This window comes from Engraulis encrasicolus, chromosome 13 (assembly GCF_034702125.1).
Source record: "Engraulis encrasicolus isolate BLACKSEA-1 chromosome 13, IST_EnEncr_1.0, whole genome shotgun sequence".
Taxonomy (NCBI): domain Eukaryota; kingdom Metazoa; phylum Chordata; class Actinopteri; order Clupeiformes; family Engraulidae; genus Engraulis; species Engraulis encrasicolus.
The window spans coordinates 13,433,588-13,446,469 of NC_085869.1; the positions used below are offsets into that span (position 1 = coordinate 13,433,588).

General features: G+C 42.3%; 1 protein-coding gene across 2 annotated transcripts; it reads right to left on the reverse strand.

The window, feature by feature from the left end:
- Window positions 1-600: 600 nt before the first annotated feature.
- On the reverse strand, window positions 601-10,497 carry polh (polymerase (DNA directed), eta). 2 transcript variants are annotated; one of them, XM_063214460.1, is made up of 11 exons: window positions 10,404-10,497; window positions 8,731-8,879; window positions 7,990-8,124; window positions 6,966-7,213; window positions 5,822-5,994; window positions 4,783-4,886; window positions 4,522-4,641; window positions 4,225-4,348; window positions 4,048-4,113; window positions 3,525-3,697; window positions 601-2,233 (listed from the first exon to the last, which is right to left on the reverse strand). In XM_063214460.1, exons 2-11 carry the CDS (start codon window positions 8,865-8,867, stop codon window positions 1,147-1,149), a joined length of 2,367 nt encoding a protein of 788 aa, XP_063070530.1. In that variant the 5' UTR covers window positions 8,868-8,879; window positions 10,404-10,497; the 3' UTR covers window positions 601-1,146. The 2 variants fall into 2 exon arrangements, with proteins under 2 accessions (XP_063070530.1, XP_063070531.1); XM_063214461.1 differs by having other exon boundaries at window positions 8,731-8,902; window positions 10,404-10,471.
- Between the last annotated feature and the right edge of the window lie 2,385 nt (window positions 10,498-12,882).

Sequence of the window (12,882 nt, forward strand, 5' to 3'; positions counted from 1 at the left end):
GGCATTTACTTTGTGAGCACAATGTATGTGACACTGATGGCTTCGTAACGGTGCATTAGATGGATATGAACAATATCTGGGCAATTTTAAGACAGCCACATCCCTCAGGAAGACTTCAAAATTGTTTATAGACTTTTCAGAGTTTGTTAGATCTCATTTGTGGCCTATTTTCCCAGAGGAAAACAAAGTTGCCTAATAATTATGCACACCTGATATAGGGTATTGGGCTCCTTCTATCACACCATCTCCTAATATACAAATATGCATGACCTGGAATGCTTAAATTCAATAAGTGTTCATGTCCATACTGGTTGGTGGCGGAAAATATGCATAAAATGGACAATATGGTCAAAAAACATGTTTGCCTAATAATTCTGCACACAGTGTACAGGTGCAGGTGAATTTTTATAGGCATCTTCTAATTCAAAATAACAAGTTGATTGGAGGTGCCAATCTAGTCTGTGGTACCAGAACTGTTAATGGACGGCCGCGGATCAAATGCTTATTTCCCTCAATGAAATATAAAATCAATTAATATATGGTTATTTTCAGGAGTTTCTTTTTGATATTCTGTCTCTCCGTGTTACAAAACACATACCATTGAAATAATAGACTGATCATGTCTTTATTAGTACGAAACCCAACAAAATCAGCAAGGGATCAAATATTTATCATTCTCACTGTAGGTACTGTTGTGGCCACAAGTCCTTAGTCATGATGATGGGTGGTTTTTTTTTTAATTTTTTTAACTTACTTTAATGATTTACATTCTTTGTTTATGATATAAGAACAACATAAAATTGAACAGCTGCTTTGAAAATTACAGTTAAAAACAAACAATTGCTGTAAAATTACATCATCTCAAATCAAGCACAGCCTTTACAGTTGAGAGGACCTGCATGACCAGTTCCCTGAGATTCGAGGATTTCATGCATGCCTGTTGGATGAAGACATGGGGCAGCCGTGGCTTAATGGTTAAGGAGATGGGCCGTATGTCAGAGGGTTGCAGGTTCAAATCCCACCCTTCCACTCCCTACCACACTACATGGCGGAAGAACCCTTGAGCAAGGCACCGAACCCCACACTGCTCCATAGACTGGTCGTTTTGAATAAACGCGTCAGGTAAGTGTAATGTAATGATGACGTTTAACTCTTTTTGAAGAAGTGATCAATAGAAACACCCTTGCCCGCTGGCTTTTTCATTTTGGCTGGAGTACGACTGGTGGCAGACTTACGGCGCGAGGCCTGAACGGTCTTACACTGGGAATTGCCATCTGACGTATTCGCTTTTGATATATTCGCTGGAACCTGACTGGAAGAAGGCAAACTGGATGACCAGGAAGTCTGCAAATCCTGTGCAAAATGATAATCGGTGTGCTCAGGCATCTCCCAGGCCAACACCTCCTGTCCACAGCTGTCACACCGAATATAGTCCTCTGGGGCAAAGGTGAACGCAGGCGAACGTTCTGAAGACGCACAAGGGCCACCATGGGTAATTGTGTGTATTGTTGCATCTGCCTGACTTGTTGCAGAACTACAAGGATCATCTGGGATAATTGTGTGCGTGCTTCCATCAGTCTGAATTGTTGTGGGACTACAGTCCTGTGTCTTCAAGGGTAGTACCGTTTGTACTACTTGCTCTGCAATTGTGCTATGCGAGTCAATTCTGTCGTCTTCACCGTCTTCACTTTTGTCCTCTCCCTTCTCATGCTGGTCATTGAGTTCCGTTGCAGTGTCCTCTGGACGTTCAGCATGACCCTGCCGAATCCTTTTGGAGGCATTTTGAAAGAAGGACATGATCTCTCCTGTTTTTTTGTCCTCTCCCTTCTCATGCTGGTCATTGAGTTCCGTTGCAGTGTCCTCTGGAGGTTCAGCATGACCCTGCCGAATCCTTTTGGAGGCACTTTGAAAGAAGGACATGATCTCTCCTGGTTTTTTGTCCTCTCCCTTCTCATGCTGGTTATTCAGCTCAGTTGAAGCAGCGCCCTCTGGAGGTTCAGCATGACACTGCCGAGTCCTTTTGGAGGCATTTTGAAAAAAGGACATTATCTCTCCTGGTCTTTTTCCGGGTTGTTGTGTTGTTGAGCCATTGGGTACTTGGGAGGATAAAAATGGTTTCTGCTGCGTGGGAGCAATATCAGATTTCAGAAAACCTGTGATTCCTCCAGACAAAGACGTCGCAGCATCCATGAATTTACTAGCCGAGAGATGCAGCAGGGTGAATGGGGGAGACCTACAGAGAAACACATGACACAAAAATAAATCAATAATTTCCTGCAAACAATCACATTACTGTATGATGGAAAAAGAGTTGTTTTCCCCTAAACAAACTTACTGGGGTTTCCTTTTCTTCAGTATTATACTATTTTTTTTGTAAGTCTTCCAGCTCAGATTTCTCCCATCATCTACTATGGAGTGGCTCACACTGAAAGGTTCCTGTAGACCAGGAGTCACACTCAAATTGACTGAGGGCCAAAAGTAAAATCTGAAATGAAGTTGTGGGTCGAACCCAATATTTATTTATTTTAAAAAGAAATAAAATTGTGTGTGTATGCACTTAATACCCATAGTTCAATTTCTCACACACACACACACACACACACACACACTCGTTCCCATCATAGATGGTACTCTCTCCACGGATCACTCTTTCCACGGGTGCACCATAGATTTCCAGTTGAGCGGAGTTCGACTGTTAACCTCTTCTGTAGTCCATCACTAATTCTTGGTTTAACTCATAATGTGTGGCAGGCAGGAACATCCCATTAGACCCAAACAATCACTGCTGTTTTTGTTGTTGTAGGGGAAAATGTTCAGGGGTCCGTTTCTCGAAAGAGCCTTTGCTATAGTCGTTAGCAAAGTCCTTCGTAAGAGCGACTCAAGTCTCTCTCGACAGCGACGCTCACCACTAAATCCAAGGGAACGGTAAGACGGTCTTAAGACGGTTAGCAACGACAAGAATCGAGAAATGGACCCCAGATCTCTACGTCCCAAACACACACCACCATTGCATTTGCTTCACTTCTTGCTAGGAGACTTATCTTCCGGTAATGGAAGTCTGCTAATCCCCCCTCTTTCCTCTGTTGGGTGAAAGGCGTCTTGGCTTTTTTGCCCTTAGAAAAGCTTAGCTACAGACAGTCTGTCTTTCTCTTGAGCATCAATGGTACTACATACCATATATCAACTGGTCTGGGAGGTAGAATTGACACTACCACATAGACATATCCACAAAGTGGGCCTAAATGTTAAAATGCTCCTCAAGGTAGCAGACCTTCTTTTTGTTATAGCCATTATCTTGTTATTGTTGTTATTATTATACATAACAGTGTGTGCTATATTTCATTGTCCCTTTTTTATTTATTTATTATCATTTGTTTTCAACAGAGTACTGTATGTGTTGTGTACCCACCTTTGGGTGGGAGGGACTTGGGTCGCTGCTGTTGTTTGCAGAATTGTGAAAAAGTATTAAGTTACAGAAAAAAGATGGCAAGGCAAGTCACGTAGGCCATGCTTTGTTTACGTACCAGGCTTGTTGGTGGTTTCCTGCACAATTCAGGCTCTTAATAAGAGCTAAGCTGTCTGTGGAAATCCTCTCTGCGTCATATCGTGCTAGGGTACAGCACCGGGAAAAACCGCCAGTTTTTGTTTCTCCAGCCTGTTTCACTGCCACAGTTAAAAGCTTTGCTATTCGTCCATTCTGTCGGAAGAAAAAAGAGCCAGTTCAGCATAAACAGCATTGGGAAATATCTTTCCCACAGACACGCCGTGTTGTGCCTGTAGATTACCCTAATCCTAATGTATCTTTTCAGTTTCAGTTCAATCTTGAATAGTTTAGTAATTCTATGCAATAACTTATTTCATATTATATTGACTAATACTGTATATTACCAACATGTCTGAAAGATAGATTGGCAAATACATTTTCAATTCGAAAGCTAGAATACTAATGTGAAAGCTTATGCCTCACTGGTCTATGAAAATTTAAACAGAGATTATTAATAGTCTGTTTTTTTGGGTTTTTTTTACATTTTGATAAAAGGTCCTCACCTCATCCCTGTCTTTGGTTAGTCTTTCCTCCAACTCCAAAGACAGCTGCTGCAGCCAGTACTGCACCTATTGAGAAAAAAAAAAAACATCCAATGAGTTAAATGTCTAATCATGCTACACAGAAACAGAATGTACTTTTTAATGAAATTTGTAAATATAGATTATGCAGAATAATACCTTTTCTTTGGTGTCAAGGGACGTCTTCCCTGGAAAATTTTTGCTACAACCAATGGATTTAGGCAGCTGTCTAGGCTTCACTGGCTCAAACTCTATCCCCCTGCAGAGGTTATAAAGCCACGGCCTAAAGACGAAACAGGCCATGATAAGCATTTCAAAAATACGTCTTGGTAATACTTCATGATAATGGTGCATGAATTATGTTATATTACCAAGTCTTTTTATGTGTGGTGGTGGTGTGTAGTTACTGTAGGCCTAATGAAAAGTGAAGTCAGTGGAAATGCCTCACGGCCTTACCCAGTCTTCATCCCAAACTTCTCTACCAAGTGCTCCAGAGGGAACTTTGACAGCTCTCCAATGTTGTCCACATTTAGCGTCTCAGAGATGGAGATGCCCAATTTACCTCCCAGATGGCGACTATGGCGACAGAGAGACAAAGGCTTGACTACCTAACATTAGTGACAGAGTCATGGAAAGTAAAAAAAAAAGAAAAAGGAAAAAAAAAAGACGAATGTGAAAGAAAATAAATGAAATAGACCATACAGAGAGCCAACTCACATTTTGCTGATGGGGAGACCATTGAACAGTTGTGGAACGGAGCTGAGGGGAAGTATAGTTTGGCGATTGGGTTTGTTTAAGCCACAAGCAAGCTTGGCAAGGACCTGGGGAAAAAGAGACATTGGAAAAAAACATTTAAAATAATACAACACAATTTACAAGACATTACATTACATTACATTGCATTTGGCAGACGCTTTAAAACCAAAGCGACTTTCAAAAGAGGACATAATCAAGGCAACATCACAAGCAAATACAAAGTGCACAGGAGATATACAGAACAACAAGTGCAGTTGCAAAGAGGGGTTATTCTTTTTTAATTTTTTAATTTTTTTATAAAGAGTAAATAACGAGAACACACACACAAACATACACACACAAACTAAACTAAACATCATGACGTTAAGATGTTATGACCAGACAGAACCAGAATAACACACATTTGATGACCTTACACTCGACCCTGGTGAGCTTTTATTGGCTCAAATAGGAATAGAGGGTGGATTCCAATCTGCGGACTTCCGTCCTCCCTTGCTCACTTGCCTGCTTGTGACCTCATGATGATGTCACAGACGACAGAAAAATAATTCAATATCTTGCAAAAGCGCAATTCTAATGTCTTTTTCTCATTAGCAATTGGGGTGGTGAATGAAAAACAGACCCCAAAAGTTGTTGTGGCTTGGCTGACAGCTGGGAAACTTTATTGTTTTCTCCACAGAGACGGGGCCAGGAGGCGGCGCGAAGCCACAAGCACAAGTGGAGGACTGGAGTGTGCATATTGGAATGCACACAGTTTTTGCCCTGCTAGGTAGCTTGGTAGCTTAGCTCATGTCGCTACATATCGGCAGATTACGGACAATTCAGCCTGGGAGAAATATACATTAAGCGCTGCAAGGGGTCGTTTCAGCTCTTAAAGAGGCTCTAACGTGGTGGCTGTTTGGGTACGTGATCTGCCGCCACCCCCGCTGACAGTATGTGTCCTGCAACTGAAGGAGGAGTCTGAACTAGGCTTTACTTGATACAAATGAATGCCACAAACCTTGTTGTGTGATATTCCAGCTGAGCACCTAAAGCCAGTGTCCTTCTCCACAGCGGCCCTCATCTCCTCGATGATCACCGCACCCACAGCCAGCTGCAGGTCCGCATTAGTCCTTTGGGAGGTCGGGGGCAGAGAGTCCATCCACTGACTCAAACCCTGAATCCTCAATGCATCTGCATGAGAAAAAGAAACAAGACTTCATTAAATCTGTCTGTTTTTAGTAGTTAATTTCCAGAATTCACACGGTCCATTCACACATTACTGTTTTAACAAATACTTGCCACCACCATTATATTCTATTCTAGATATCCGTTATGATTGGGAAAATTGCATTTTACAGACATGAAAAGCGGGATATTCTCCATGGTCCGCCATTTTGAATTTCCAGAAATAGGAATTTTTAGCTGCAAAATGTGCCGTCCTTTGTTCATACTAGTAAATATGGGTTTAGTATTTATTAATATTTGTGAAAAGATCAAATTTGGCAATAGGCAGCACCGTTTCAATGAGCAGCATAGTTGCAATACCTACTCTGGCCACAATCTTACACGGTGCACCTTCACGCCCTTTGTTGATTGTTGGATGCATGTTTATCACTCATCAATGTACACATTTCTGATGCTATATATGCACACTGCGATGTTGTCAGTCATCACCTCAAAGATAAGTTTGTCTGCTGTAGCCTTGCAAACAATCCACTGAATTGTGTGTAATAATAATTAGTATTACTGCATTATTATTGCTGGTATTTTGATAAATATACTAATTTAGTAGCGAAGCTAAGGGGTCTTGATCTCTCTGAAGAGCGCTATTCCACAAAAGGGACTGCCTTGCTGAACATCATCACTTCAGACAGATCAAGACACCTTCCCCTCGCGTCTGGGTCCTGCTACTCTCCGTCGGGAACCTTCTTGCCGAACGTTACCCCTTAAACAGGGCTCTAAATTAACAACAGCCAACCGGTCAAATGCTGATGAAATTTCAGTTTGGCTGGTAGAAAAGACCAACTTAGTAGCCACTTTGACCCATAAGTGTCTGGCTAGTAAAATTAACATCTACTAGCCATTTTGGCTGGTGAGGGAGAAAGTTAATTTCAAGCCCTGCCCTTAAATAACACTGTTGTTTTCTGGCTCTTAAGACAGACCTTTAGGTGCAGTAGCATCTTCCACTTTCTCCTCCTCTTCCTCCTCCTCCTCCTCCTCCGAAGCCTGAGGGTATCCCTCTACGAATGTGGACATCAGGCCCTCAATCGCAATCGGCTTGTCCACCAGGATGTCAAGTCGTTGCTTTACACTGGCAGTAAGGTCCATGTAGGCTTCATCAATGCTGGCTCTCTCAATGACAGCAAAACGCGACATCACCTCAAGGACTTCAGAGCTTGCTTCCCTGTAACTGGAAAAGCAATTATTTTAGATAAGCCATATTTGTCACATGTAAACAAACAAACATTCAAGTATATTGTGAAGAACAGAAATTTTTTTTTGGTATCTATTAAAGGAGAATTACGACTAATTTCAACATGCAGCTGTATTGCTCACTCTGCCCTTGACTTGTCAGTACCCGAAGACGAGTCATTCAGCCCTTTCCGAGAACCTGGTCAGCTAATGGGGTCATGCGTTTTGGTTACATTTAGTTTGAACTATCTTAAAGGTGCACTGTGTAGGATGGTGGCCAGAGTAGGCATTGTAACTATACTGCTCAATGAAACTCTGCTGCCTATTGCCAATTTTAATATTTTCATGACTATTCACTAAATAATAAACAATTATGTAGTAGTATTTAAAGTACAGAAAGTTTTGCAGCTAAAAATGTCTTACTTATGGAAATTCAAAATGGCGGGCATTGAGAAGATCCACCTTTTCATGTATGAAAAAAACTGCAGTTTTCCCAGTCATAATGAATACTTGATGTGAGAGTGATGAAAAGAGTGATGAAAAGGTGCACTGAGTAATATTGTAGTAGTTTATTTCCAGAATTCATGCTGCCCATTCACAAATGTTACCTTTTTTAAATTATCACCCGGTGAGCAGACGGAACGTCTTCTGATTGGCTGCGCAGGTGTCCATTATTCCCAGAGAGCAGCATACCTACGATGTCATGCGGGCATCTCAGCTGCTTCTTTTCATAAACTTCCCAATAGTAAAAAAAAAAAACTGAAAATAACTCACCAAGTAAGATCTGCTTTCCCATGCGACTCCCTGACTCTGGCAACCTGGAGGTCAGGACACAATTTCTTTGCATCATCTGCCCACATGTTTTTGGTCACTCCAAACGCTCTTGCTTCGTAACTGACAGCAATGATCCTACAGAAAAGATAGAAAAGCAAAAAAGAAGTTGACATGTCGTCGATGTGATGTAAATTTCGCTTCAAAGTGTCTATTATCATGGCGACAGTCTGCAACTTGAGAACGCCGCTCTAGTTCACACAATATGTTGGGCTTGATCAGCTCAGCTGTTGTCGATGTGAGAGAAATAACCTACGCTTCACGCAGCTGTGGGTTGCCACAGTGATTAAGTTTGCGCTGCAATTCTGTAGGCATGCTGTTTGCAGTTGTTTTGCTTTACACCTCATATTATATAAATGCTACACGTGTTATACAGCCCATGTTATTTCATTGTTTAAGTCGGCTTGCACATGCCCTGATGAATGTGAGGTCACATTTCAGGCCTTTTCACAGCGTTGTGTAGACAGGGGTACAATGATCTGGTGATACGAATCAATATAAACGCTGCCTAGGTCAGTCAAGAGACGAGCTATCTTCTCCAAAGAGAGAATGGGATTTGTTTCTGAATCCGTTCTTTTTAACCCATGGTGTTTTATACTAGCACATCATACAAACCACGGACTCCTTACATCTAAAAACAGCAAGGTTATTAAGGTTATTTTAAGTTAAAACCTAAAACCTTACCCGCCTCCTTTCCAGGTCTTGTATTGAGCTACAACACATGGCTTCGCCTTCAACTCTGGGTTGATCCGTTGCTCTACCTGCACGTAGAAGCAGTCCATATCCACCAATGCCACAACTCTGTCCGTGCCAGTATCCATCAGGTGCTTTATCTGAAAGACATCAGATGCTTTATCTGAAAGACAGCAGTAACAGGGAAATATTAATTAAGGGCAGTCATGGGTAAGCGGTTAGGGCGTCAGACTTGAAGCCCAAAGGTTCGGCTCCCACCGCCAGGATGGTGGGGGAGTAATTAACAAGTGCTTTCCCCCATCCTCCTCCATGACTGAGGTACGCTGAGCATGGTACCGTCCCGCCACACTGCTCCCTTGGGGCGCCATTGGGGGCTGCCCCCTTGCACGGGTGAGGTTGGTATAAAATGCAATTTCGTGTGAGCAGTGAACACTTGTGCGCTGTGTCACAATGTCAATGGGAGTTGGAGTTTCCCAGGTGGGCCTTCGCTTTCACCAGGAAATGAGTGTATGGATAATTAAAGTTGCATGTCATGTTGGTAGGCCCTCGCAAAAACATGGCATGCCAACCCCATAAGAGGCCCGTGGTTGGAACCATTCTTACAAGAAGGGTGTTGGAGAACAATGGCTTTGTGTAATGAATTCAGGGTTCTCACACCTTTTTCATTAACAAATTCTAGCACTTTTCAAGCACCTTTAAGCATCAAATTTTCAGTTTTCCAGCACCTTTAATAGGTCGTGGGAAGGGGGTGTAGGGGTTCTCCCCCAGAACGTTTTTGTGTTTTTAAAATGCAATTTCCTGCATTTTAATCAATTTTAAGATGTCGAATGGCAAATCCCATCTGACATCTCACTCCCTCAGATTTTTGATGTACCTGAACAATTTATTTCTATTATTTGGTTTACTGAGTTGACTTGACACAAATTTCAAGCATTTTCAAGGAATTCAAGCACCAGTGGGAACCCTGTGAATTGCATTGACACTGGAAGTGTGTGCATGTAGGCCTACAGTATATAGGCTACAGGTCCTTCTCAAAAAAATGCATGTTGTTATGAAGTTCATTATTTTTTTCCATAATGTAATGATAAAAATAAACTTTCATATATTTTAGATTAATTGCACACCAACTGAAATATTTCAGGTCTTTTATTGTTTTGATGCTGATTATTTTGGCATAACGCTCATGAAACCCCATACTTTTAAAAACTCCCAGCCTGGTTCATCACTCAAAACAGCAATCATGGGCAGGACTGCCGATCTGACTGTCTGACTATCTGACGTCAATGGCAGTGGCATTACATGAGAGTTATGGATGCCCAGATATCCTTGATGCTTTGCTGTCAGCTGTTTTTGGATCTGGTGACCCACACTCTAGGTCTCGTGCGACTACACACGTTTCTAAAAACCTCACCGCTTATACCCATACTGTCTCTGGCTGGATCTCAACGATTCCGTTTCATTTCAAAGACTACAAGCTGTTAGTGAGTAGTCTACAGCCTTGGTGAACATCTACAATGTAGTTTGTGATGTGTTAGCATGTCCAACCTGACCTGAGTCATGATGCATGTGACGCGTCCGACTCCATAATAATATAATAATGTACGAATGTGAGGCATTAAATTAAAGTGTTATTTTCATTTACATCAAGTTTCTTAATCACTTACCACCAGAGAATGATCTTCCCTTTAGCTGCCTCCTTCTCCTCCTCCCAAACACAATCTCCTACGGCTGCCGCCAAAGTTGTTGTACAACAGTAACTACTTCCTCTTAAGTGAAGCCAGCGACACCAAAGAACGTGGATCTGCAGATATGTTCAAAATCAAAGCATTTCGAGATAAAAGTTTTCTTGTGCGCTTCGTTTTTTTTTTCTTCCCATTTCTAGGTACCACTATCCTATTTACGCATTTTGCCAGCAGTGTTGGGGAGTTACGGATTATATCTGGATTTCAATCTATGCAAAGGTAATGGTATTATATGTAGCCTATCTGGTGAACAAAAACCCATTCCCCAACTGTTGGCTGTTGAACTTGTCAGGGAGGATGGTCTGCCCAAGTCAACAATGAAAAACAATATCAGAACAAACAAGAACACTTAACCACGTGGCTCCCTCATCCTGATGATAAAATGGACCGTCTGCTGCAAATAACTTTAATATATTAAAAAAATAAAAATTAAGGGAACCACAATGAAGAGGAAATCATGTCTAGGACAAAAAAGAATCTCACCCATATTAGCTTAAAGCTGCTATCTCATTTACCCATAGCCTAGGGTTCAATATGGTGTCCGGCCATTTTTTGCAGCTTCAACTCTGGGACGGCTGTCAACAAGGTTGAGGAGTGTGGTTTTAGGATTTATTTTTATTTATTTTTAATTGTGAAAGTGCATTGGTGACGTTACACACTGTTGGTCTACTGGAGAAGGCCTGGCTCTCAGTCACAGCTCTAATTCATCCCAAGGTTCAGGTCTGGACTTCAGGGCCAATCAAGTTCATCCACACCAGACTCTGGGTCTTTCTCAAAGCCTAGGCCAGTGTCCTTCCAAGTGTATCAGCCTTATTAGTCACGCCCAGTGATTGATTGGATACCCTTTATTAGTCACACCAAGTGATTGAATATTTTGTAGAGTTCACCAAAAGGTATCCAATCACTGGGCATGACTAATTAGGCTGATACACTTGTAAGGACACTGGCCTAGGCTTTGAGAAAGACCCTCTGTCATTCATGCCTTTGTGGGGCTTGCTTTGTGCACTGGTGCATAGTCATGTTGGAAGAGGAAGGGGCCCGCTCCAAATGTGACAAATAGACATCCAGCCAAGACCCTAAAATAAACATCTTTGTAGGCCTAACAATTTTTAACTAAATAACACTGTTATTTGACCGTGTTTGACCTTTCGACCTTCAGATTTGACCTTAAAGGTCAAGTTCCATGTTGGCAACCAGGTGATTCTGAAACCTTAGTCCGTGCTGATAACTTCTGGCATGGTTGCCAACTTTTAACAAAAAATACCATCAAAAGTTTATTTAAGCACCTTAGCCTCTGGTGGCTGGCTGACTAAAAGGTGTTCACGCACGGTTCGTCCCCCTCGGGGCCACGAACCTGCCACCTCGTCAATTACTTTGGTTCGGGAATGGGAGGCACAGTACGAGACTGCTGAGCTAAAGGGCCAGTCCGATAGACCAATGCTACAGCACTGTATTGAGGCTTCAGGAGGGAGATTTATAGTGTTCCATGCCACACTTGGCCTCCGTTACACTCTCCCCCCTAAACCTCACTCCCATCCCGGGTCAACGGCACCACTGTGACAGAGGTGTTCCCGCATGGTTCGTCCCTCTCGGGGCCGTGAACCTGCCACCTCGTCAACAAGCCTACATCAGTTCGGAAATGGGAGGAGCAGTACGAGACTGCTGAGCTAAAGGGCCAGTCCGATAGCCCAACACTACACAAACTCGTCCCACAAGGTTGAGAGCAAGGATTATTAATACCACCATGTCCACAAGCAGATGCGTTTCGGCTCTTAATTCATCATTAAGTCATGCCTCCATCATGTCCATCATCAGTGTGTGATATAAAGTTCTTTTTTAAATCCACATGCCATGTTTAATGAAATAACAATTTGTAAACAGATAAAAGGAATGTACATTGTTTTAAAAGAAAAAAATAATCTGCATACGTGTAACCTTGGCCTAAACCTGGAGATTATTTGCATGACATTATGGTAACCCCTACCCCCCAAGACTCTCTGTTTAGTATTCGAGCATGCCACAATATCAAATAAATGCATGGTTATAAGGCAAAATAAGTCATTTTACAGTTGTTTCTTTTTTTGTCTTCCATTCCGTTTACTCACAACAGGACCATGAGAGACCCCGACAGGAAACATGGGAGAGAGAGATGGGGAAGAATGGGCAAAGGACCCGATCCGGAATCAAACCCGGGTCGCCGGCACAGCAGCCCAGTGCCCTACCGTTACAGCCACGGTAGGGCCATTTTACAGTTTGTGGGCAGCAATGGACCAACACTGGGAATTCCTTAAAGGTGCACCGTGTAAGATGGTGGCGCAGGGTGGCCAGAGTAGGTATTGAAACTATGCAGCTCATTGAAACTGTGCTGCCTTTTGCCAAATTTGACCTTTCATTAATATTT